The sequence below is a fragment of the Lytechinus pictus genome, chromosome 10 (assembly GCF_037042905.1).
Source record: "Lytechinus pictus isolate F3 Inbred chromosome 10, Lp3.0, whole genome shotgun sequence".
In the NCBI taxonomy this organism is placed as follows: domain Eukaryota; kingdom Metazoa; phylum Echinodermata; class Echinoidea; order Temnopleuroida; family Toxopneustidae; genus Lytechinus; species Lytechinus pictus.
Window position 1 is genome coordinate 17931820 of NC_087254.1, and position 27983 is coordinate 17959802.

General features: G+C 33.9%; 1 protein-coding gene across 2 annotated transcripts; it reads left to right on the forward strand.

Moving 5' to 3' along the window:
* LOC129270273 (sodium-dependent multivitamin transporter-like) lies at positions 1-27883 on the forward strand. 2 transcript variants are annotated; one of them, XM_064105465.1, is made up of 16 exons: positions 1-188; positions 3439-3604; positions 7446-7665; positions 8373-8490; positions 8894-8961; positions 9274-9428; positions 10666-10806; positions 11529-11614; positions 13618-13662; positions 16085-16140; positions 16864-16952; positions 19222-19385; positions 20429-20582; positions 21039-21156; positions 23476-23615; positions 25072-27851. In XM_064105465.1, exons 1-16 carry the CDS (start codon positions 98-100, stop codon positions 25253-25255), a joined length of 1995 nt encoding a protein of 664 aa, XP_063961535.1. In that variant the 5' UTR covers positions 1-97; the 3' UTR covers positions 25256-27851. The 2 variants fall into 2 exon arrangements, with proteins under 2 accessions (XP_063961535.1, XP_063961536.1); XM_064105466.1 differs by lacking the exon at positions 13618-13662 and having other exon boundaries at positions 25072-27883.
* Positions 27884-27983: the final 100 nt, after the last annotated feature.

The following is a 27983-nucleotide window of genomic DNA, read 5'->3' on the forward strand; positions in this document are numbered from 1 at the left end:
ACCGTAACACTGGATCAAGCTTCCGATGTAGGGTCAATAACAACAGGAGCCAAACGTTTATTCAATAATCTAAGAGTGCTCTGTTAGTGTTAGAATCATGGATTATCGTAGATCAGCAGCCCTTTTGTCCGTGGTTGTTATTTTGACACTGTCTGTCCTTGAATTCCTACCGATACTTCAATCCTCAGGTAAGTAAGATAATTAACAATTGGGAATTTGGGGCTGGTAGCCTGGCCTGGTTCAGTTCATGTACGGTACGGTACCCGACAGTAAGCCGGCGCGGCCCCGGGAAGAACCGGCAGAGCTCGTCCGTGATGGAGGATCTATGCTATGGTTACAGGTTAGCTATAGTATGGTGAGACTACCACATATCGACCACCTCTTTTGAAACCGACCACCTTGCGCGCGTTAAAATTATTGCGTATTACAAACGATACGCGCGGGAGAGTAGGCGCAGTGTCCATAGAAACGGTATGAATCGATTTTACGAGAAAAAAAGAAGCAACAAAAAGTAAAAATTTAGTAGAATTAATCAAAATTGTATTGACCAAACCCAAACCCCGCTGAAAAACCAAGAAATCCGATAGAAAACGGCTTTAGAACAAATACCCGTCGTCAATCGTCGAATCATGTGCCGGAGCTCGCACTGGTGAGTGAAACGATAATTTAGCATGTTGACATCATAGAAATGATTTGGAAGAGTAAAAATATTTCGCCACCGCGACAAGAATCGGCCGTAAACTTAGTGTATCGCGGGTGGTCGGTTTCAAAAGACGGGTGCAAATGAGTAAATGTAAAATCGTCGTATTCGTTTTTCGTCGATATATACGCGGATTGAATCGGAGTCGCCGAATGAAACATGGGAATCTGATCTGCTCAATTTTCTGCACAAATGAGACGAAAACTGGGTAAAATTGATGAATATTTTCGCAGATACGATGCTTAGAAGATTAGGTGGTCGATAAGGGGTACTTCCAACCATATAGGCTATGGCTATGCTATGCTCACAGTCACTCACAGGAGGACAGAAATAAATTGTATTGGAATGCCATGAATACATTGACAAACGACAATGTCGACATGCTTTTGATAAAAGTTTTAGCAATTACTTTTTCTTTAATTATGCAATAAAACAAAGAATAAGGTCTATAGATCCAAGTATTTTTCAGATTTTTTTGGTATGATGGGGGGACCTAAAGCTACGCACTTTGTTTTCAAACAATAAAAACTATCCCAATTTTAATATTTCAACAAATATCTTTCACTAATTTGTGGCAAACATTCTAAAGATCATTAACCAAGAAGAAAATATCGCAAAACTCACTTATACGAAAATCCCGCCGTGTTTTCCGAACACCTCTTGATTTCGCCACCCGATATAGAAGGGGTCCTAAAGCTACGCACTCGATTTATCATGCAAAAAAATAGTATATCCTGTGCCTCAATTTCTAAAATATATTCATATTATTATAGCATAAAATGAAATTTAAGCGAATATAACTCCAAAATTCCAAACAGTTGTTGGTTTTCTCTGCATTTAGAGATTTACTGCAGCCTCTTGAAAAAATTGAGTAGGAATCGTTCGTCACTCTGTAGTCACACAGTTCCACACACAGAGTGCGCATTTGCCATAAAAACTGCATGCGCGATGAGTGGTGCGTAGCTTTAGGACCCGCGCAGCTTTAGGACCCCCTACCATACAAATTGTAACATTTCGTTTCTAAACTCTAATTCTAAAGCTTTGCAAAATGATCGTGCGCAAATTAAGGTCACACTTTTTTGACACTTTTTCAGCCGAGCGCGCACTAGTTGATCGCCATGGAATTTGACTTTGGGATCTCGCCTTCCGTCTGGTATTTATGATTTTCATTAATTTTGTGTGAACTGTGAGAAATTTTTGATTGAAAATCAACTTCATTATGATTTTTAAAATGTGCGCAAATTATGGTCACCCCATCATAATATGACTCTTACTCCTGACACTGAGTAGAAATTAGCTTGATTTAGTTCAGAGTCAAGAATTTTGTCGTGATCACCTGAAATACTGAATATGTTTGATCCAATACTAGAACTAGAAGAATCTGTTATAGTTTTCCCTATTCCAATGTTCTAATGAAACAAGTGACAGTAGAGAAGCATAATTCATGATTTAATTTTTCATATTCCTTTTAGTGTTTTTACTTTTTCTCAACAAATTATGCAATATTGACATCTAATTCCATAAATCGATGAAATCAATCATGAAAACATTAAAAAAAAAAAAAATTTGGGCAAATTTCATATGCTTATTTGCATAATTAACTAATGAAAAGAATATAAACAATTAATTTTTGTCTTGTAAATTTGATGCAGAAGTACATGAAATTGCTGATAGTACACTTAATTGCATATAAAATCGAACACACCCAAATATGCGGAATTCTACTACACAGTCTGCTTGCATGAGTGGCTGTATAATACACAACATAAAGTTCAACAAATCCACACTTTAAATATTTTGAACTTGAAAAAAATAAAGCAAATAGGCTAAAACCATGTAATATTACAGTTTTAAGTAGTATAATTCTTAATTGACCATGCAGTGTTCCAACTTAACCCGTATTGGGGTAAGTTGGAACGTTTGAGATGGTCTTGTTCAAGGTGGATTTTTCAGTAACCATAATAGAGTTTAAAATTTTATGGGGTACATTTGAATCCCTTAGATATATATGCTTCAAGCATATATATTGATTGTTTCTTGAATAAAATCTATTTGGATTTTACAGCCATTTTTGTCAAAAATGTTCCAACTAACCCCGGTCTCCCCTACAGGTACTTTAATTTTAAATTCAATTTTAACCCTTAGCGTGTCACGGACGTGCTTTTGTTCAATTCTACTTATCATCAGTTGTAATCAGTGGCGGATCCAGGGGAGGGGCCACATCCGGCCTGTGCTCCCCCCTTTTGAGAGCCATAGCAAATTCTTATTGTAAATTCCATTAATACACAAGTGTGTCCCTCTTTTAAGAGACACAGAAAATATTTTCAATGGAAATATTTTGTGCATACACATTTTTTTTTGCTTGTCAAATTTTATGTGGAGGAAACGGTCTTCAATTTTTATTAAAAACCTTTTTCCTTTTTTTTTTTGCTTGTCAAATTTTCCTAGACAAAATGTGCCCCCCTTTTGGAAAATTCTGGATACGCCCCTGGTTGTAATAATTCATTTTCTGTTTAGTGCTAGAAATACAGGCTTTACAAAACAACAATATTCTTTGTATTGTGTCTGTGGATTACTATCCAATTATTCACACTAAGCAGGGCTTTTTCATAAAATCTCAAAGATAAAAAAAATCTGCTATTATTTCAATTACAAATTAATGTGGCATGTTATGAGTTAAACTGATATTCTATTCTGTCTTTTAATTTTTTTATATTCTTTGTATTCTTTTTCTTCAGATGACTTACGTGATGTAAGGAGTGTAGGTAAAGGGAACTCATCTCAAGCTGATGTTCAATCCTTCTCAGCTCTGGACTATGTCATCTTTTCAGCTATGCTACTCGTTTCCACTGCTACTGGCTTGTATCATGCATTTTCTGGTGGCGGACAAAAAACAACAGCAAAGTATGTTTATCCTGTCATATGCTGATTGTTGAAAAGATGATTTGTTGTTACAATCACATCTATTAAGTTTAGAAGCTCTTGAATGTTTTCTCAATTACTCATGTTAAGCCTGTTGCACACTACGATCTGACTATGATCCAATTTTTTAAGAAATCACTTTTGGCATTTGAATATGAAAGTTCAAAGAAGTCAAATTATATTATTTGAAGTTGGGTATAATGCACGGAATACAAAATGAAAATTCTTCTTTACTGGAAGCCTAGTGGTTGAGGTAAAGTCCAAATTGGTTTATAATCGCCGCAAATGATGCTGTCATAATGATTTGGAATTAAATTTTCTTTCATTCCTACAGGAATTTGGAATTTCAATTTTTAGATTCATACCATTATTTGTAACATTAAAGATAAGTGGAACCTGTAGTGTGTGCCAGGTTTTAGTATGAATGTAATAGTGTTGATATACAGTTGTGCAAGGGGGTTTGTTCTGACCAAATGGGACCTAATACAGGTTCACCTGTCTTGATAAAGACCACAAATATGGTTTTCCTTGAATAGTATTCTCCATTGATACATGTACATGGGCATCACCATGAAAACCACCTGTTCATAAATATCGCCTTTTGCCCCCCTTTTGGTGGTCTGTAATGGCAGGTTTGAAATACCTGTAGGAACAGACATTGACATAATTTACAGGGCTGCATTCCTCCTTTTCTTCTTCCAGATATGTTAATTTGATTAATATTAGGTTACATGACAGGTATTTAACATGCACCATACAAGTTAACATGATTTTAGTAATTTTAGTCACATTTTTTTCTCAAAGATTTATTAAAAACAGGGCTGCATTCCTCCTTTTCTTCTTCCAGATATGTTAATTTGATTAATATTAGGTTACATGACAGGTATTTAACATGCACCATACAAGTTAAAATGATTTTAGTAATTTTAGTCACATTTTTTTCTCAAGATTTATTATAAACATATGATCGCAGCTTAAAAGCTGGATTGACCGATGTTTTAGAATTAAAAAGACAATGAAATTAACAAATAAGCAATGTAACAAAGAATCAAGAAATATACAGTGCGTCCCAGAAAAAACGAAACCGAGATTAAGCGATGATTTATCATAACTTAATCACAAATACAATAGACAAATGATCTACCAATGTAAAGCTTAGAATCTCCTCTTTCATCTGATATTACTTAGATTATTCCTCATTCACGCATGAGTGAGCAAAAACAATTTTGAGCAAAGGATACCAAAAACTCATTTGGCGGGGGTATCTGAATTTCAAAAAGAAAATCACATGCCAAAAAGTTCAATATCTGCTCTTTTATTTGATAGCTTAATCACAAAAAAGGGTCAAGAAGTAAAAATTTATGTTCCCTCGAAACAATGCTTGTATTTCTATAATTTCATTAAATAAACGTGTTTCACCGGTTTCCCGCAGAAGTTATCGCATGGTTAACAAACGACTTAATGCATGGCTTCGTCAACAAAACGGAGTGTCAAGTGAGTTTGAACGCTTGCCTGTAGAAACCTCTTCATTTTATGAAATTCAAGCCTTATTTCAAATAACCAGAACTTTGTTATTTCTCGACCATTTTCTGTAATTGAGGTATCAAATTAAAGAGCAGATATTGAACATTTAACAATGTGGTTTTCTCTTTGAAACCTAGATACAGCCCGCCAAATGAATTTTTGGTATCCCCTCATCAAATTGTTTTTGCTCACTCATGTATGAATGAGAAATATTCTAAGTAATTTCAGATGAAAGAGGAGATTCTAAGCTTTACAATGGTAGGTCATTTGTCTATTGTATTCGTGATTAAGTTATGATAAATCATTGCTTAATCTCGGTTTCGTTTTTTCTGGGACGCCCTGTATAGAAATTACAAGATACATGTAAATTAAAAAACTCAAGGTATTCTCTAGGTAAAAGTGGTAATGTAAGATAATATTTGAAAAACTATGAGAATATGTATTTTACTAAAGATTTGAAAGATCATCTGAGAAGGTAGAGCAGAACTTCAATAAGAAATTATAATTATGTCATATATAAAAAAACAATGAATTCAAGAGTATTGTTTGAACCTGTCTGTTAGAAAATATAGTGTTGTAAAATTTTGAAAAGGTAACATCAGTTAAATGGCTAGTTTGAGAGCAACTTACATGACTTTAAATAGGAAAATTAATCACAAGTAATCAAATGTGAATATACTCAATATTTAATCAAGAAAACTCAATGGTACCGTACTACTACTACTAATAATAGCTGGATTTATAAAGTGCTTTTTGCCTGAGGATACAAAGCGCTGCTATTATTACCCTGGCTTTAGCTCGAGCTACCATCACCGGCGCTCAGTGCATGCAAGGAATTACTCCTGCCGGGTACCCATTCACCTCACCTGGGTTGAGTGCAGCACAGTGTGGATAAATTTCTTGCTGAAGGAAAACATGCCATGGCTGGGATTCGAACCCACGACCCTCTGTTTCAAAGGCGAGAGTCAGAACCACTAGACCACGACGCACCCACAATACTTTTTACCATTTATACTATAAACTATAAATACATGTAGAAACATTTTCAAAATACATGAAAGCAATGACTAAAAATAAACAACAAGGTATAAAATATATATCAAAATTATTTAAGAATATAGGTGCGAAATTAAGCTTATAGTTAAGTGTTCAACCAGCAGACAATGTATGGTATCGGTAATGCACTTTTGCGGTAGTGTTCCATCCGGCATTTAACTTCTGTGAATTTGTGACTATTTCGAAGCTGTCGCTGGGATAACCTTGTAGATGGAAGCCAATCTCGAAATTTTTAATTTCTTTAAAATATTTTATCTTATACCTGCAAGTAGTAGAGAAAAGGTCTTTACCATATCTAATTTCATTCAAATACAGCATTCCTTCAAAGTGCAGCTACAATCATTCGATACAGGGGGATGCAATTGTTATCAATGGGGGGGGGGGGGGGGCTGACCATGCAAAAATTAAACAAAAATTAGGCAAACTTTAAACACAGTTCATCTCTACGATCCACAGTTCATCTCTACTGACCAAGGTGCATAATGCCATATATGTAGCTTGTTCATATGATTGATGTCATTACCTAGCATCAATGTTAGTGCTCTTTTTTGGATAGATTCAGTTGCTGCAATTTGTTGTTGATTTAATGATGAATGCCGTACCAAGCAACAGTATTCCAACAGTGGGCGGATGTAGGAGGTGAACACAGTTGTGAGGTCTGATAATGGCATACCAAAGCGTTAATAGCATCCTTATCAAGTGCAATTTCCAAGAAACTTTGGAAGTAATATAACTCACATGCTCATCCCATTTTAGATCACTTTGGATAATGACCCCAAGAAGCTTTACCTTGTCACAATAAGGAATCGTTTGGTTTGAGAGATGAATTTGGACATTGGGAACCGGAACCGGGGGGGGGGGGGGGGGTTGGGTTGTTTTCAGGATTTTTGTATAGATGTCAACTTCAGTCTCATTGTCTTATTAAATAAACAAGCAAAAAATTGTTACTCTTCTTCAAAAGAAGATGTATAAAACCTTGTAGGCCGAGTGGAGGAAATAGGTATGTGTCTGCCAACATTGGGAGGGCCTGACACTAAAAGTAAACTTGCCAACTCTTTCACCTAAAAACAGGCATGTTACTAGGGCAGTGGTGCCAGGGGGGGATAAAGTGTACATATATGAAAATGACTATTCATTGTGATATTTTCATTGTCAATCCCACTTGTTCCTAGGCCCCTGTGTTATGTGATTACCAGCAATAACTGTCGATTTAATGAACTCTATCTTGGTATGTCTTGTGTAGGTTCCTGATGGCCGATCGCAGCATGTACAGCATCCCTGTAGCAATCAGTGTACTAGCATCCTACGTGTCAGCCATCACCATTCTAGGTATCCCAGCAGAGATCTTTATTCATGGAATACAATATTGGATGGTTATCTTTAGTTTCTTCATCACCATTCCTGTCACTGCCTTGGTCTTCATACCAGTATTTCATGGTCTCGGTGTCACCAGTGCATATGAGGTATGTTGTAATCAATGATTTCAAGTGTGATGCTCAACTTTTGGTGTTGGTGTTATGTCAGTTTAGCTCAGGAAAGCACCAAACTTAAAATTGAGCTGTTCCTGGTATGAATATCACTGAGTATTCAGCTATCAATGATATGATTTGGATCATTTCTGAAACACAAAGTGCTAGAGCAAGGTAAGGCAATTTCATTTATGCTTCCAGCACTAACACCACCACTAAAACTCAAGTGGAAATTTGAATCCTTTTGTAGATGTGTTTAAAATAGCCCAGTGCAGTAAAGCTGGACACACACTACATATCAATTTGTGTTGCAATTTCAGAATAAAGATGAAATAGGATTTGATGAAGCCAATTTGTACTTTGTCCATCCATATATACAGTGCTTGGACTAATAAAATCAGAAGTTTTATTTCAGTATTTCTAGCATTATTTTGAACTGCAAATGCTCTATCTGATGTAAAATGTGATGTTACAGAATAAGGAGATTGAAAGGAAAACTTCCATCTTTTTGAATGATTATCAGGGCCTGTTACATGAGAAAGAGGCTTTCAGTGTAACAATACTCAAGAGCCAATCAAAATTAAGGATTCCATGGAAGCTGCCATTGGATGACAACATTATCATAATAGTAACTTTTATGCAACAGGCCTTGGACCATGTCAGTACCCATTACACATAGTCTGAATTGTTTTTATTTGCAGTATCTTCATAAAAGATTCAGTATGTCTGTCAGGATTGGATGTGCTCTTCTATTCATTCTTCAGACATTATTTTACATGGCTATTGTTCTATATGCTCCAGCACTGGCCATCAATGCAGGTATGACATTTCAACTCTGAACTTTGACCTTTTTCATTAATGGTGTCCCTTTTATACATGGTATCATGTAATTATTGTATCATTTTTTTAATGTTAAGTGTGGGAAGAATAGGATATTAAAAAAATTAAAGACTGATGTCTTTTAACCAAGTGTAAATACAAATTTGACAAGTTTTGTACTTGTAATATTAATCAAGTCAGTGGCAAGATTATTACATTTAATTTAGCTGTGAATTGCATTCTTCAATATTTCATTGAATCAAAGAATTAAGCATCTATCACTTATCCATTCCTTCCACAGTTCTATCAATCCTTGTATAAAGGTAGATTTTAAGAAGTGATCAGAAGTATCAGTATAAGATTGCAATTGAGAATTAATGTTGTTTATTTCTCTTTCTTTTAGTGACCAAGTTCCCCATACCAGCTACAGTACTATTGACAGGTGTATTATGTTCCATTTATACTGCTCTGGTGAGTATCCAAGTCCGTCTGAGACTATCTCAGCTACTTTGAACTTGTAACCTTATACTACTGTGTACTATGAATTGATCTATGTATCATTCTTTTGTTTTTAATAAGTTGTATGATTCAGATTATGTAGGCCTATTTCTAAATAATTGTAGAAATTATGTTATAAAATTCATATTCTTGTTTTGTTTTGTTTTTTACTTTCAAACATCCATAATGTATGTCTTTGTATCATTCATACTTCCATTTGTCTATCCTTTTTTTTTTACTGAAACTTCAATAATCCATTATCATTTCCTTTATCTGAATCCATAGGGAGGTATTAAAGCAGTGATTTGGACTGATGTGTTCCAGTTCTTGGTCTTGTTTGGTTCCTTGTTGACTGTGCTAATATTAGGGACCATTCAAGCTGGTGGGATGGTCTATGTATGGAACTACAACAAAGATAAGGGCCATCTCAACTTCTTTGAGTGAGTAGTGCAATGAGATTGATTGCTTGGTTTGATATCAGGGCCCCGTCTTACAAAGAGTTACAATTGATCCAATCAATCGTAACTCTATGGAAATCCATCGGTGTCATAATTTTGTCTATAGGAAATTTGCACAATGTCCTTTGTAAACAAAAAGAAGCACAGTGAATTTTCAAGAAAACAATGAATGCATGAATATACATCATAGTTGGAAAATATTTGGAACAAACATGGATAATACATGTTGACGTTACTGGCCATCCATAGTTACGATTGATCGGATCAATCGCAACTCTTTGTAAGATGGGGCCCAGCTTTGGCTTTTTAGAATTGATTGCAGTTGATGGTCATTAGTTTTGTGTTGCAGGCCTTTATAATAATTTCTTTAAGAAAATATTTGCATTCATTATGCTCCATTCACCAAAAAAGTAAGACTGAAAATGTGTTAATTTACTGGTGCATACTTAAATTAGAATTAGAAGTGAATTAGATGATGTTTAAAGGTATGCATGGTGGTATGAGAAATTAATTGTTAAATCCTACTGAATACTTTTACTTTATGAATATGGCAAGCAAAGACATCACATATTACACATAACGCTTGATATCTGTGCATATTTAGATTAACTTCACACTGACTACTGAAATTCCATAAATCCCCTAGATTTTCCATCGGAACCACTCCAATCTAGTATAAGCAAAATGTTAAAGTGAAATCTAATTAGTTTTAACAAGCAATAATTTCATGGCAAATACCTTGACATCAGTTGTTAATGTATTTTTGTGAGTTTACACAAATTAAACTTTGTGACTTAATGAAATCTATCCCACAGAACTAATACACTGAAGATCACTAAAATAGATAAGCATATGTGGGTACATTTGTTATCATTGGTTAGAAAAAACCTGTCTCCTGGCACGAATGCTATGCTTATCTTGCTAAGTTTTCAGCAATGATGAAAATGATTTATCCAAACACTTTGGTGGTAATTTTTATTAGATTCTGTTCGAACTCATATTGAGAAATTTAACTACAGCCAGAATTTATGTTTGAATTTTATCAACAGACATACATGCACTATGCACATTACCTTTCTCCCGTCCTTGGAGTGAAACAGATTTTCACTGACAACTGTTAGAAGCTACTGAAATCATTGCATCTTATTGGCTCAAAACAAATGAGACAGTGAAAATCGTTGATGACATGCCTCATGAAACAGTCTTTGTTTTGTTTTAGACCATCAGCTAGTTTGACTCAACGAGAAACGTTCTGGGGTCTTTTGATTGGTGGTGCATTCAATAGCCTTCCTCTATGGGCTGTAAGCCAGACTGCTGTACAACGATTCCTTACCTCAAAGACACTCAAAGAAGCTAAAAGGTATACCATTTCATCTGTTTGGTTCAATCAACCATTATTTGGTTTAATGCTCACTCGGTCAACCTCTCTTTTATGGTCATTTCTGTAAAGTTAACCGTTGTCTCTGCAATGGTGCAGCAAGATGGTATCATTCGGTGCACCATGTAGTAGCCTAACTGGAAATTAGATTGGTAAATGGGTTTTAGTGACAAACTCCCTGTATTCGCTGTACTCTGTTTGATGAAATAGAAACAGACATAATTTTGTAGAGATATTTGAAGATTTGCAATGAGAGCGGGATGTAATATATTTAGATACAATATCCTGTATTCTGAAGTCGGGTTTAACTTAGACCACGGTTTAACTCTGTACTAAAATTGTGGGAAGCCAAAAAATATAAAAATCTGTTTCTATTGTATATTTCTTATGTTTAATATTTTGCTTTCATATTGAAGAAAAATACATCAAAATACTTAATTTATCATTCACGGACAATTATGAACAATTTGGGTGTCATATGAGGTAATAGATGTGTACTGTCAGGGATTTGTGCACCAATTGACTCTCCGTAGTTAAACCAAAACTTTAAACCAGGGTTTGATTTAAACCCAAGTTCTTAATACGAGCCTTTGTGTAGGTACCTTTTGGAAGAAGATAAAGTGTAATATATTTTGAAAGGATTAAAAAAAAATAGTTTTGTTTGTTTAAAATCATATTCGATATGAAATATTTTCTTGTTTCAGATCAGTGTGGTATGGATTACCAGGGAATATCATCATGATTACAATTGTTGCTCTGTGTGGATTAGTTCTATTTGCATATTACAATGGTGAGTTTAATTGAATTACATATACATGTATACCAGGGGCTGATCCAGGATTTTCCAAAAAGGGGGGAGGGGGGCACATTTTCCCGAGGAAAAAATTGACAACCAAAAAAAAAAGAAAAAAAAGGTTTTCACTTTCAAACAGGGGGGGGGGGCACACTTCTGTTTAAAAAAAATTTACATTACAAATTTTAATTGTGCCTCTCAAAAAATGGGGAGGGGCACGGGCTGGCTTTGCCCCCCCCCCCCCCCCCACCTTGGATTCGCCAGTGATGTATTCCCAGGCCCTAGGCTTGGTTTGCATTGTAGTTCTTTTTTGATATTTTACTCAAAATCTTTGGTTCAAAATCTGCCATTTTCTGCATTCACTTAGTTGAACCAGAGCATGCCATACAGACATTTGTGCAAACAGGAAATCAATCCTGCCAAACCTTCCATGCATGTTATAAATGGGATAAAAATTTTCTTTAAGATGATCTGATATATTTTTTTTGATGGCAGAAGCATAGATATCAACTAAGTGCAATGGCAAATCAATTTGTTTCATTCCAAGTTGTAGCTTAGACATTCAAGCTATACAGGAGGTTGATTTCCATCATAGCACTGATCCTCTTTCTCTTTAAAAAAAAACAAAGAGCGAAGAAAAATTATTTCTAATTTTCACTGTCAATCCAAATGTTTGAATGGATAAAAATGTTTGGAATTAAATAACACCAAACTATTATGAACCATTATGAATAGGAATATAAACTAGAAGTGATAGAAAATTATATCTTCAATGATAGATATGACAAAATGGAAATTTAAAGTACATTTACAACAGGAATACCCTCTGGATGAAGCCATCATATTTCATTGGTGTTTTTTTAGTTAGCATTAACTTCTATTTGCAGTGTTTTTTTTCCTTTTGGCAGGTTCTGATTTTTTATTCATTTGTTTTGCATACCGGTAGTACACATATTTACCCTTTCTAGGTCTTTCCTTTCTCCTCTGATCTGAATTTAAAACTCTTAACCGAAAAGTCCACCCTTTGGCATATCCGCCATCCAGCAGCATTTTATCAGATCTAGTAAGATTTTGTCATTCAAACTAGCAAAATAAAAGCAAAAATCAGATTTTAACCCTATTAAAGAGTCAGGTTATATAAACAAGACAAAATTGATTAAGTACTTTAATTAGTAAAAGTAGAAATAATGAGATATTTATGAATTTTGGCTAAATACACAATTTGCATCGGATTTGTACATGAATTCACGTTTTGAGCAGTTTTGGGTCTGACACGCACTTACATAATGGTGCATAATTTTGTAACCATGTACTCAGGCATCTCAAATTTGGTCTCAAAAGTTGTGTGAGATATGAAAGTAAAAATTCAGCGAGCGGCGCGGTTGAAAAATTTTGCGCGGCGGATTTATCCTGAAAAATGTAGAGGGGGCGGAATCCCCCCCCCCCCGGCCTTTTAGGGTTAAAGTAGGTACAGTGTACTTTTCGTATGTAATTGCCCCAAAATCAGATTTTTTTTTTTGTTTCAGTAAAGATTTTTCATTTGGAAAAAGTTTGCAGGTATGCGTATGTCATGTTGGTTTTGATAAAGAATAGAAAAAATGAAAAATAAATTCATGAAGGCTTGCTGAGATTCCTCAAAGGAGAAAGAGATATGGATGTTAAATTGTCAATTTTGTGACGTTGCATCATGTAGCTCCACATTTGCCATGTTATATTTTTCTTTTGAAACAAATCAATAAAATTAATATCTTTCATGACGTGCAAAATAAAGAAAAAAATACCTTATAAAATCATTACACTTGCAATTTGATTTTTCATTAAAAGCACAAATTTATAACTATTAAACCTACTCTTTGTTTTTTTTTTGCATGCAAATTTCAAGACAAAAAGCTGATTATAAGGATTCCAATATTTTGCTATCATTAATAGGCTAATATCTTCCTTTCTCTAATGGTGACACCATCTGATATTAGCTTTTTATTATATCTCTACTGAAACAGATGGTATGACACACCTACAGCCAGCGATCAATCACACTTATCCAAGTAAGAATGATTGGTTAGCATACCAGGGATATCAACCTATTCTATTGTTAATGGGGGGGGGGGGGGTAGGATAGGAATGCCAATTGGTAAACATATTAGGAATTTTAAAAGATTGGATGTGCAATTTCACGTGAGGGGGGGGGGGTGGTTGTGCCCACTTGACATTTTGGGCATTGTCTTTCAATGTGCAAAGCAGCCAACACTGTTTGATGTCATTTAATTGTTCATATATTTAAACCCGGTTCATGTTTTTGTTTCAAAGTTGGACTTTTGTACAAGTCTTTCCGTCAGGTGTGTAGATTTTTGTCATATTTGGTCAATGGCCGAGATCTTGGCAAGGGGGGGGGGGGATGGATCATTGTGTTAAACCCATGGGACTTCTTAAATAGGATTTCAATACTAACTGACATATGCACCAATGAATCAGGGTTCCTAGCCCATCAGGGAAAGTTATTTTACTTTTTTCCAGTTAGGGAAAAATCAGGGAATTTGATAAAGAAATACCTCAAATCAGGGGAAAATGCCTCAAACAAGGAAAAAATCTGGGAATTCTGATCAGCTCAAAAGTCCAGAGCACGGTAGTCAGTCAGACTTCGTTATATATTGTTGCATATCAAAACAACATCCATTGAATGACTGGTTATGGTGGTGTTTTAGTGTTAACAAATTAGTTTTACATTATTGCTTACACTGAAAATACATTACTTCACTGCAACAACTTAAAAAAACATGCGAAACTGGGAATGGGTTTAAATAATTATCAGGGAATTTTTAAACTTTGTAAGGCAAAAATCAGGGAATTTTGTTTTCTTGAAAAGCTGGGAACCCTGATGAATAGATAATGGTACAATAATGATATACATTGATATTTAAGCTAAATGTTTTATATCCTCCAACCCTCCCATGTAAGATTAAGATCCTCTGTAAGATCCTCTGTTTCTTATTGTATCCAAGAATATTGTAATTTTTTTCTTTTTCTGTTTTTTTTTTGGTTGCTTATTACATGTAAGTTATCTTGTGCCAACCCTCAATGCACCTCTACTGTGTTCAAACGATGCAGTCTATTCCATTCCCTTAACCTCTTATGGTATCAAATGCTTTGCTTATACTGAACCATGCCTTCTTTTCCAAATGTCTGCTATTAAAATCTGGCAATACACAGTCTGAAATTCCTGCAATTAAAACAAAAATGGCAATACACAGTTCCAAATTCAACAACTTCACAAATATGCAATTTTGGATGAAGTTGGCCCTGAAATTAGATATAAATCAAATCAACAGCTAAATGACACCTATTGATTTAAAAGTTGAGACACTACATGTGAATTTTCAATTCAAATGAAATACAAATGTCTCTTGTTGGTATTCCAGGCAGAGAAACACATTGAATTGTTCTGCCAAAGATTATGGTAGCAAAGGGCGGAAAACAACATAGGTTGTCATATGCTTGCTTGAGAAACCAATGTTAATGGCCACATGCCCCAAATTGAAAATTTCTATATTTTTCAACCAGGTGTAGAAATTGTAACATCATGACTAATGCGTTAACAGTCACTTCATAAAGTGTATGTTGTACAAAGAAGTTGTTGAAAATTCATCACTTTTAAGCCTGCATGTAATACTGGTACTTAATTTTTTTTATTCTATGCATGCAAACTATTACATACAGTATGAAACAGCAGTGAGCTTTCTTTTTTTTAAATACTTTTTTGCTTCCAGTTCTCTTTAATTGCTGTTGTTTTATGGTAAAATGAAATTATCTTCTTAATAAATTTGCATTTTATATACTATTTTTTTTTTTATAATACTATTGCATGTTATTAGGTGACCTTGATTAGAACATGTGAATAAGTTTTTTGCAGCAAAATAGAATCAATTCAAGCACACAAAAATTTGACATTAATATTATCAGTGGATAAATGTATACAAGTACAACCCATTACAAAAGTTATATGAAAAAAAAAATTATTTGTATTTTATACATTGTTTAAATTTTGAACATTATATTTAGTGGCTCCTCTGCTTCATTCCATTTAGCCATTATTTCATTTTGTCTTTCTTTAAGCAGTCAATCTCTATTATTCATCATTTAGGTTTCAATTTGACAGGGTCAATTTCCCCATCATTTTTCTGCTTTTATTTTCCTGCTTTGTGTTCAAAGATTGCACTTTTAATTTTCAGTCCACTTGTCACCTTTCATATCTAGGTGTGGGTTAGCACTTCTAATATCACATTTTTTGTTGATAGAGACTTGGATTCATTGGTTGGATTGTCCTTCATGTAATTCCACTTTGAAATCATTGTAATAATGGTATTTTGTTTATTTCTATTTATTTTCATATTTTTTCATTGATGATGATGGTGTTATTTTGTTTATTCCTTTTGTTTTTCATATTTCTTCATCAATGCTGTGATTACGAAGATGGTAGTGATGGTCATCCAGTTCACTATACGCCAAAGTATTCTACTCCAGATCAGGTAAGATCTATCACACATTCTCATACTCTTTTTTTTTTTCTTTTCACTTAAAAAATAGTAATCATTGAAATCACATGCCAGCATTCTATGTTTGGGTAGTTTTTGTTATTTTCATTGTGCTACGTGCATTCATTCCTTCATATATGCAGTGTACAATCATTGATATTCAATTATAATTTTGTTATCATCTTCATTATTATCATCATCATCCTCATCAGCATAATCATCATCACCAACACCATCTTTATCATCATTGATTCATCAACATCATCACCATCATTGTTGTCGTCATGATCGTCACTGTTGTCGATGTTATCACCATCATTGTCTTCTTCATCATCATATTCATCATCACTATCTTTGTAATCATCTTCATCATCATTGCTATCATTATTTTCACTGTAATTGTAAGGTTGTAGCATTAATTGTCAGCATGAATTGATAGTAGCATTAGTGCTACCAATTAGGCCTTTTTGCCATTCGAGGCCAGGTTAAATATTGAATATTATAGCCATGTGTTTTTGTTTAATCGAATGTCTCAAATCAGTAATCAACATCTGGTGAACATTTGATCACTGTAAAAGTAGTATTCAATTGCTGATTGTTGATAAACTAATCAAATGCTTGGATGGTTCAAGTTTTACTTAGAGGCCTACTACCGGTACTATTATTAAAAATTATGATTATCAAAATGTTATTGTATATTTCTTTTCTTTCTGACAGATATTAGTCTACTTTGTGAGCATAGAGTTTGGTCATATTCCCGGTATGCAGGGCCTCTTTGTAGCTTGCTTATTTGCTGGCACTTTAAGGTAAGAAATTAACCATTCTAACATTGTTTTGTTCGATGTCGAATAATTGTACTTTGATTTGAAATGTGAATTAAAAACCATTGCTCCCAATGCAAAATTAGATCTCTTTCTGTGATAATTGCTATTGTTTTATTATTATTTTGGGGGGTATTCATTCATTTTGCTATAACATAACAATCAAGAATACAGTGATTACATTTTTTACATGAATCTTAGAAAATGTGTATAAAGATAAATTGTTTTGCATTAAAAACAACTCACTGTCAAATTAATAAAACATTCCTGATATGTAGGAGGACTTTCATCATAAGCAATTTGCTTTAAAAAGAAGTATGTTGAAGAGATAAGCACATGATTTTTTTTTTTTGTAATTTTAATTTGTTTGTTTTTCTTTTCAGTACTGTAGCATCTGGGTTGAATGCCTTGGCTGCTGTAACTCTGATTGATATAATCAAACCATGGAGACATTCTATTGTAATTTTAATTAATTAATTAATTTTAATTTGTTTGTTTTTCTTTTCAGTACTGTAGCATCTGGGTTGAATGCCTTGGCTGCTGTAACTCTGATTGATATAATCAAACCATGGAGACATTCTATTGTAATTTTAATTAATTAATTAATTTTAATTTGTTTGTTTTTCTTTTCAGTACTGTAGCATCTGGGTTGAATGCCTTGGCTGCTGTAACTCTGATTGATATAATCAAACCATGGAGACATTTTGTTGTAATTTTAATTAATTAATTAATTTGAATTTGTTTGTTTTTCTTTTCAGTACTGTAGCATCTGGGTTGAATGCCTTGGCTGCTGTAACTCTGATTGATATAATCAAACCATGGAGACATTTTGTTGTAATTTTAATTAATTAATTAATTTTAATTTGTTTGTTTTTCTTTTCAGTACTGTAGCATCTGGGTTGAATGCCTTGGCTGCTGTAACTCTGATTGATATAATCAAACCATGGAGACATTTTATTGTAATTTTAATTAATTAATTAATTTTAATTTGTTTGTTTTTCTTTTCAGTACTGTAGCATCTGGGTTGAATGCCTTGGCTGCTGTAACTCTGATTGATATAATCAAACCATGGAGACATTCTATTGTAATTTTAATTAATTAATTAATTTTAATTTGTTTGTTTTTCTTTTCAGTACTGTAGCATCTGGGTTGAATGCCTTGGCTGCTGTAACTCTGATTGATATAATCAAACCATGGAGACATTCTATTGTAATTTTAATTAATTAATTAATTTTAATTTGTTTGTTTTTCTTTTCAGTACTGTAGCATCTGGGTTGAATGCCTTGGCTGCTGTAACTCTGATTGATATAATCAAACCATGGAGACATTCTATTGTAATTTTAATTAATTAATTAATTTTAATTTGTTTGTTTTTCTTTTCAGTACTGTAGCATCTGGGTTGAATGCCTTGGCTGCTGTAACTCTGATTGATATAATCAAACCATGGAGACATTTTGTTGTAATTTTAATGAATTAATTAATTTTAATTTGTTTGTTTTTCTTTTCAGTACTGTAGCATCTGGGTTGAATGCCTTGGCTGCTGTAACTCTGATTGATATAATCAAACCATGGAGACATTCTATTGTAATTTTAATTAATTAATTAATTTTAATTTGTTTGTTTTTCTTTTCAGTACTGTAGCATCTGGGTTGAATGCCTTGGCTGCTGTAACTCTGATTGATATAATCAAACCATGGAGACATTCTATTGTAATTTTAATTAATTAATTAATTTTAATTTGTTTGTTTTTCTTTTCAGTACTGTAGCATCTGGGTTGAATGCCTTGGCTGCTGTAACTCTGATTGATATATTCAAACCATGGAGACATTCTATTGTAATTTTAATTAATTAATTAATTTTAATTTGTTTGTTTTTCTTTTCAGTACTGTAGCATCTGGGTTGAATGCCTTGGCTGCTGTAACTCTGATTGATATAATCAAACCATGGAGACATTCTATTGTAATTGTAATTAATTAATTTTAATTTGTTTGTTTTTCTTTTCAGTACTGTAGCATCTGGGTTGAATGCCTTGGCTGCTGTAACTCTGATTGATATAATCAAACCATGGAGACATTCTATTGTAATTTTAATTAATTAATTAATTTCAATTTGTTTGTTTTTCTTTTCAGTACTGTAGCATCTGGGTTGAATGCCTTGGCTGCTGTAACTCTGATTGATATAATCAAACCATGGAGACATTCTATTGTAATTTTAATTAATTAATTAATTTTAATTTGTTTGTTTTTCTTTTCAGTACTGTAGCATCTGGGTTGAATGCATTGGCTGCTGTAACTCTGATTGATATAATCAAACCATGGAGACATTTTAGGACAGGTCAGGTAGAATCAGTTGGAATAGGAACGGCTGTTAATAATCCTTCACAAGATTTTAAAGACACAGTTCTATCAAAAGTACTAAGTAAGTAAACTATTAATCATGGAAACTTAGTGATGACTCTATTCATAAATTGGATTTCAGTAGAAGTCAATGTTTAAAAGTTTGAAGATTGAGTACATTCAAATGAGAGCTATTATGTGATGAGTGTGTCTGAGCATTAGTTTAAACGTGAACCAGCAGTCAGGTAATGGTTTTAAATGTAACTCTCACTCTATTATTATTATTTAGTGACGCTATATGCTATGTCATGGCGTTTACACAAAAATAAATAATAAATATATAAAAGTGATAACACTAAAAGGAGCATCTATACTGCATACAAGTAAGTTTTCAACTGTTTCTTAACTCTATCATGTAAGGATTCAGATAGCGTAATGGGAAGTTTATTCCATCCCCTTGCTGTAGTAACTGTACAGGTACCTGCCCTACCACTCATGTAACATTTTAGTTTTTCATAGATGACTTGTGGAGTAAAGGCCACCGCACACCTTACGATTGCCCTGAGACCCGATTTAAAAATGAATAAAACGTTGTAGAATTCGATGCTAATATTGAAACATGGAATATCTTACTGTGCAATGATTTTAATCATCGTACAAATTACCTATGTTCAAATCTGTGACTATGCTATCATTCTTATTAGAATAAAAGCGACTTCAATATCTAGTCGTTATGATGTCATAGCAATCGTATGATTGGCCAAGATTTGAAACTTATTTGGCCTATACTCCAAAATAAAGGCTTGCAATCATCCACAATTGTCATATTAGTATTCTTTCCGTTAATTTGAACCTGAAATAAAAGATAATTTTCATTCACATTTTCAGAAAATGAGCAAGATGCTATTTTTTCCAAACTCGGATCATGGACCAGCCGTAAGGTGTGTAGTTGCCTTTAGCTGATAGGGAACCAATTGCATTGTATGAATTAAGTTGAGTAGCAATGGTCCTACCTGAGTTTGCATTCTCAAGCCTCTCATGAATACCTTTTGAAAAAAAGCTTATAATTTAGTGACGGTGAAAAAATCAGCATTTCATAGAATATTATTTGTCTATCCCTGACAGCTTTTGTTTATGGAGTTGGTGCTATGGGTCTTGCGTTTGTTGCCAGTAAGATGGGTTCACTAGTTCAGATGGCTAACACTGTACTGGGAGCATTAGGAGGACCAATCCTAGGCGTGTTTACATTAGGAGTTCTTTATAAAAGATGTAATACAGGGTAAGTGTCTACTCGTGTGAACTTCCCCCTCAAGCTCCCTCCTTCCCCAAAGTTAAAATAACGTAATAAAGATGATGATGACAATGGTGGGGTGATGATGATGATGATGGTGACAATGATGATGATGATGACAATGACGATGGTGATGATGATGATTATGGTTATGATGACAACAACGATGATGATGACAATGATGATGAGATGAGATGGAGAAAGAGGATGGTACTGTTTTGCTAGAGGGATAATGAATTATGAAAATTATGAAACATATTAATTAGTTTTATTATTTTTTTTTCTGACTTATGATTTCATTACAGATCGAGCATGTGATCTTAAACACATAGGAGTAATGCCGAAAATTTGTTTACAAATTATATTAATTTGTAGTTACTAATCTGTGTAATGCATATGGCCATATACAACTATCTTGTTTCATCTTATAACTTTTTTTTTCAGTGGAGCATTGCTTGGTATGTTAGTAGGAACATATTTGAGTCTTTGGATTACAGTAGGAGCATTGACACATCAAGGTGATGATGGCTATATCAAAGAAGATGCATTCTGGTTATATAGGGTGAGTTCAACTCTTCACCTTTATGCTACATAGATCTTCTGGTCTTCTGGGATTTTATCAATTTATCTGTTCACCACTCTCCAACCACTACTATTCAGTGTAATATAATAATTGTTAGATGACATATTCCTTACTTGTGGTTAGTTTAGAATATGTACAGTGAAACCTGAATACATGCCACCCTAAAAGGATACAAGACTGGTCATTATGAGTAGGTGGTCTCTCTTTATGGGTTTCTGTATACATAATTCAATGGGAAAATGCTGTTCAAAGGACCCAAGTATGATGATGTACATATGGCAGGGGTGTGAGAGTTTGGATTTTTAGCTGATTTCAGATTTATTTTCTTTTTATTTTCAGCTTATTTTTGGCTTTCCTCTATGCAAAAAGCACAATGTATGGGAGCTCTTTCTTTTTCAGACTTTTTCAACACTCTTCAGCCTTTTTCAACACTCTTCAGCCTTTTCAGATCTTTTTATTTGTGACCACTCACACCCCTGATATGGTCGCTAAAGCAGGTTTGACTGCTTTAGACATTGGACCAATTTTAGCATGAAGTGGTATGATACTTTCTAGTGTTCCATGGTATAGTAATTTTCTTATTTGGATAAGAAGTTAGGCAAACTAGAAGTCATCCTGGATCTTGCTGCAGAATGAATTCCAATCAAATGCAAGTTATTTTCAACCAATCAGATGGCCACATTTTGGATAATGCTTGATAATTTCATTTGCACATCTCTTTGATCACTGTGGCCCTAGTTATCAAGCTTAAATGGGAAAGACTTTAAAAACAGCTTGTAGAGTGAAAAAAGCAAATGTTATTTGCAAAATAGCTCGCTTTAGAAAAAGTGCAATACCATATTTCATTGATTTACTAAATTCTAAATAAATTTTTACTTTCATACCCTTGAAATCAACTCAAATTTTTGCCATTGTTTTAGTCTCCATTTCAATCCAATTGATATTTAAATTTTTAATTGTCTAATATTCATCACTTTTTAATATTGTATTTCTTTTTTTTTCGTTCTATTTTATTATTTTTAATGATTTTTTATGTACACTTGCTCTTTAAAATTTATCTATTATCTATGTACATTGTAATTGTTTGCTTTTATCCATGCTTTGTGACCGTTTTATTGTAAACATGTTAATTTCAGCCTTCTGGCTTTGTAACATGTATTGTTTTTATACGAAATAAACCATGATTGAATTGAATTGAATTGAATTGAAAAAGCTGAGAATGTAAATGTACTTATTTGGTTCAATAATTTATTGAAATACTGTATAAGCTGTTATTGTCACGGATTTCGCGAATTGCAGCAAAGTTAATGCGCGAAAATATTGACACATTTATTAATTGGTGCCAATGTCCCCAACAGCAAAGCTTTGCTATTGCAAACTTTCAGTTTGGTGAAAATATGGAGATAAGCACCTAAATATACAAAAATAAGGTTGAAAAAGTATGGTTAGTTTCTCAAAAAGTTAGCTAGATTTTCACTTTTTTATTTCTCAAACAAAATCAGAGCCTAAATCATTTCCTAACATGTTTATTCTTTCACTGCAATATTACAGTGTATTTTCCATAAAATAATTTGATTTTATTGTCATTGTCATCTGATTGACTCTATACACATGTATATTGGCAGCTATTTGCATACTCATTAATATTCATAAGTCACATGACCAGACGTTTTGAAGGTGTAAGATTTTGTTCACAAAATTCAACATTTTTGCACTGAAAAACCTACTTTAAAAAAAAAAGGAATCTAACAAAACACAACTTCCACAGATTACACTTACAGATCAAACTCTGACATGATGAATTTCAGATCTAAAAGAACAAAAAAGTGAAGTTTAAGCCATTTTTTCACACTTTGTAACTGTTTTTACAGAGACATATTTATGTACAAATGACATGTCAGCATGGGTTTATTTAGGAGCATATTTTTGCACATGTTTTGCACTATTTTTGCTTCTGAAATGCTGTGGAAGTGATTGATACATCTTCCGATCGCGAATTCAACAACCCGTGAAAATTCTGTATGCGAAAATAACAGCTTATACAATACAGTATACCATTTTTATTAGTAATCTACTTTTTCGAAATTAATTTTTTTGTTACTTAATAACCTTATTTATTTTCAAGTAATTTGAATTGCGGATATGCTGAAATTTTGATTTGTAAAGTATATTTGCTTTAAGAAAACACTATAGCTTTGAACACTTATTACAAGAGAAGTTACATATATCAACCATTTAATAATGATCATATTAATTTGACAAGTATTTGATAGTGCTTTGTATGTTTCTTCTTTATAGGTGTCTTTCTTATGGTATAGCATGTTTGCAACAACTAGTACCTTTGTGGTCGGTGTTATTGTAAGTGAAATCATTCGTCTAGCCATCGTTGATGAAAGATATAAGAGAGTGGATCCATTGTTACTAGCAACATTTCTAAGGTGAGACCTTTTAGATGTTATCACAGATAGAGACAGATTATATATTTGACCCGGGGGGGGGGGGGGTTACTTATTATAAATGTATGATACGTACATGCCGCGATCGAGACCCATTTTCAGCCTAAATTTCTCCTCCAGAGCATCACCAATTCAGAAAGCCATAGAAATTCCCATTTTTCCCCATTCCAGAGACCCTCAAATTTGTGGTTTTCTATTTCCAGTGCCCGCTTATACAGTTGCAAATTGCCATTTACTGCGTTCAAAGGCCACTGATTGGTTCATTGCGCAGAGACGTCATGACCAATTTCATGCATTTATATTGACGCAATGCACCGAAATATAGAATTTATGCCGCTCCAGAGCATTACATTTTTAGCAATCGTTGATACTAGAGCAGTTCCGGAGACCCCCATTCTAACTCTTATTAAACTGGAGGGCGGGGTCAATTCGACCCCGTCCCCCTCGACAAACTACGCCATCGCGTGAAAATTTTTGACCGTGCCGCTCTCTGACTTTTTAATTTCAAGTCTTGCGCATCTTTAGAGACCAAATTTGCGACACTCGGGTGCGCAGTTCCGAAATTATGCAACATTTTGTAAGTGCATGTCAGACCCAAATTGCTGAAAAACGTGATTCCGTGTACAAAGTCAAAGCAAATTGTGTTTTTCAACCAAAAATCATAAAGGTATGATTATTATTACTTTTGTTGGTTTAAATTGATTTATATTATGCTATTTATGATCGCGAAAGGGTCCTCGACAAATTTCATCGGAAAAAACATTAAAAACAACCCAGGTCAAAAAAAAATGTTCAAATAAATACATAAGAATTTAAAAAACAGTAAAATACATAAGAAATTAATTATATTTTTGCAAATCTTTTGTAGATATTTGTTGGATATGTAAAAAAATGTAATACTCTCACCAAAAATTTGCATTCTACTAGCTATATAAATTGAGTTAAAGGCAAAATATACACACAAAAAAAACAAATTAAGGGCCAATTTCATACAATTAATTGCATTATAAATTAATTTAAAAAAAATTAATTTTTTGAAAATTTGACTATATACATGTAGTCTTGTAGTGGGGAAAATCTGAAAAATTGTGTACAAAACAAATGAAGGGTTGTCCACAAAATCAGCCATTTTGAAGCATGTTTGCCAATTTGAGGATCCCCATAGAAAGTACAACAAGACCTTGTTAACGTCCATAACTTGCTTATTTCACAACCGATTTTGATGAAACTTGTTTTACATTGTTCCTCTCATTTTACTCTTTCCAATAAGATTGCTCCTCTTCTTAGGTTTTGATTTCCTTTAAGCACAAATTGCACTATGTTTGTGCCATGGAGAAGAGGTGACAATAACAACTGCTTACTTGTTTCTGGTTTTGTTACAAATTTGAAATAAATTTGAATACGAATCGTATACCCAACCTTCTATATCCTCACACAGACCCAAAGGATGGCACAAGAGTATATCAGCTACAGAGAGCCATGACCCTGGTGTTCGTATTGGTGATACTATCATCACTCGTCTTAATGATGATGATATCGTAGTTGACGAAGAAGAGCCTCTTATTGATAGCATGGATGATCAAAATGTACATGAAATGGAAAACGTTGGTGATAACATGTGAATATTATTCTGCTATTTCCATTCTGTTTATGTTCTGTGGGCGTGTCGTGGTCTAGTGGTTCTGACTCTCGCCTTTCAAACAGAGGGTCGTGGTTTCTAATCCTAGCCATGGTGTGTTTTCCTTCAGCAAGAAATTTATCCACACTGTGCTGCACTCGACCCAGGTGAGATGAATGGGTACCCGGCAGGATTAATTCCTTGAATGCTCGAACGCTGCAAGGCAGCTCGAGCTAAAGCCGGGGTAATGATAATAATAACAATGCGCCTCGGAATAGATTGTTTCTAGATAGATGGCGCTATACAAATGCCTATTATTATTAGTATTATTATGTTGCTTTTTATAACGGGTAGAGTAATGGCAAAGCCAAAACCCATATCCTTTATTTGAGGATATATGTGAGTATGGAAAGCTTAATGTATAACCTTGATGTGTTTTGTTTATAAAACAGACATTATGAGGCAGTGATCTTTGGCAAGGTAAATTTTCAGCACTTATTGGTTGCATAGAGATTTATAAAGAAAACAGCATTTCAAACCAGAATATTATGTGGGCATTCTCATGAGTGAAGATACCTCCCGAAACCAAGTAATGTGCTTTAATTTTGGGAAATGTCAGCCAACAATGCTTGATAATCTGTCCTGGTTGCTTGATTGGCCCTAAAGAAATGTATTACAATCATATATCTTTATTGCTAGTGAGCCAACACAACGGTTTACCTCTCTGTAAAGAAAATCCACCAAGATTGCTGACTGAAACTCATCAATTTTTAGTGACAAGTTTAAAACAAATGCTTGATTTATAATTATTCTGTGAACAAAGTCGTACTTCTCACATTGTGAAATTGTGGAAACTTCAAATTTTGCTTTAAATCTTGAAGTTCAAAGTACAGTATGGTTTTGGCATATAACCTTATTCTAACTTAAATCTAGACTGTTCAAAGCTTTTATTCTCACGGTTTCTTTGCACACTGGCTGAAGTTTAACTGAAATGTATGAAATTAAAAATTTTCTTCTGACAATGACATGTACTATTATCATTCATTAATTTTTGTCTCACCTGCGAAGCAGAGTGAGACTATACATGTAGGCGCCGCTTTTCCGACGGCGGCGGCGTCAACACCAAATCTTAAACGAAGGTTAAGTTTTTGAAATGACAGCATAACTTAGAAAGTATATAGACCTAGTTCATGAATCTTGGCCTTAAGGTTAATCAAGTATTACTGAACATCTTGCCTGAGTTTCAGGTCACATGACCAAGGTCAAAGGTCATTTAGGGTCAATGAACTTAGACCATGTTGGGGGAATCAACATCAAAATCTTAACCTATGGTTAAGTTTTTGAAATGTCATCATAACTTGAAAAATATATGGACCTAGTTCATGAAACTTGGACCTAAGGTTAATGAAGTATTACTGAACATCCTGCCTGAGTTTCAAGTCACATGACCAAGGTCAAAGATCATTTAGGGTCAATGAACTTGGGCCATGTTTGGGGTATTTGTTGAATTACCATCATAACCCTGTAAGTGTATTGGTCTAGTTCATAAAACTTGGACATAAGAGTAATCAAGTATCTCTGAACATCCTGTGCGAGTTTCAGGTCACATGACCAAGGTCAATGGACTTTGGCCATGTTTGGGGTATTTGTTGAATAACCATCATAACTCTGAAAGTGTATGGATCTAGTTCATAAAACTTGGGCATAAGAGTAATCTAGTATCACTGAACATCTCATGGGAGTTTGAGGTCCCATGACCAGAGTCAAAGGTTGGAGGTAATTATTAGATTGCTGTCATAACTTTCAAAGTTTATAGATATAGTTTATAAAATGTGTATATAGAGGTAATCAAGTATCACTGACAAGTCTTAGGTCGCATGATCAAGGTCAAATTTCATTTATTGTCAATGAACGTAGTATTGTACAGGGGCCACAGAAGTGGGGGGCTGGGGGGGGCTTCAGCCCCCCATTTCAGCCCCCCATTTTTTTTCCAAAACAGTGTTAAAAAAACATAAAAATGACCATAGGATTGTGATTTTTTGCATGGTCAGCCCCCCCACTTTGAAAACCATTCCGCGGCCCCTGTTGTATCAATATATGAATGGTATTTTCGTGAATAATTATTTTATAGTAGTTTTCAAAGTCAGCACTGCTGCTATATTGAATCGCGCGATGCAGGTGAGACTGCCAGAGGTGCTACACTTGTTTTCCCAAGAAATTCCAATGCTCTTGTACAATAAAGTGAAGTAATCAATAATGTTCTATTTTTAAAATCACGTTTAAGTACTTTATTACAATACATTAGAAAAACATCTCTATGCTGTGGATAATTATAAAACAAAAAGTAAATTATTTACTCTTCAGGATTCCATCAAGGTTAGTTGACGTCAGACAAGAAAAGCAAGAAAGTACTACCACATTCATTTTCAAATAGCAATTGCTGCTAGAAGAAATTTCTTCCACTTGGGACATCAGCTGTTTGAACAAGTATGATGTCTCATTTGAAAGCATATTTTGATTGTGTGTATGTGTCATTGTATAAATAGTACTGAAATACTGCCCTTTTATTTTACATGTATATAGGACAGGACATTCCTTTGAAAAAAATAAAATAAAATCTTCTTTGTCATTCATATTATGATTTATAGTATTAATAATGGTGATGATGATGAAAAAGAAGATGAAAATCAATTAATAATAATAATAATAACAATAATTATAATAATATGTGA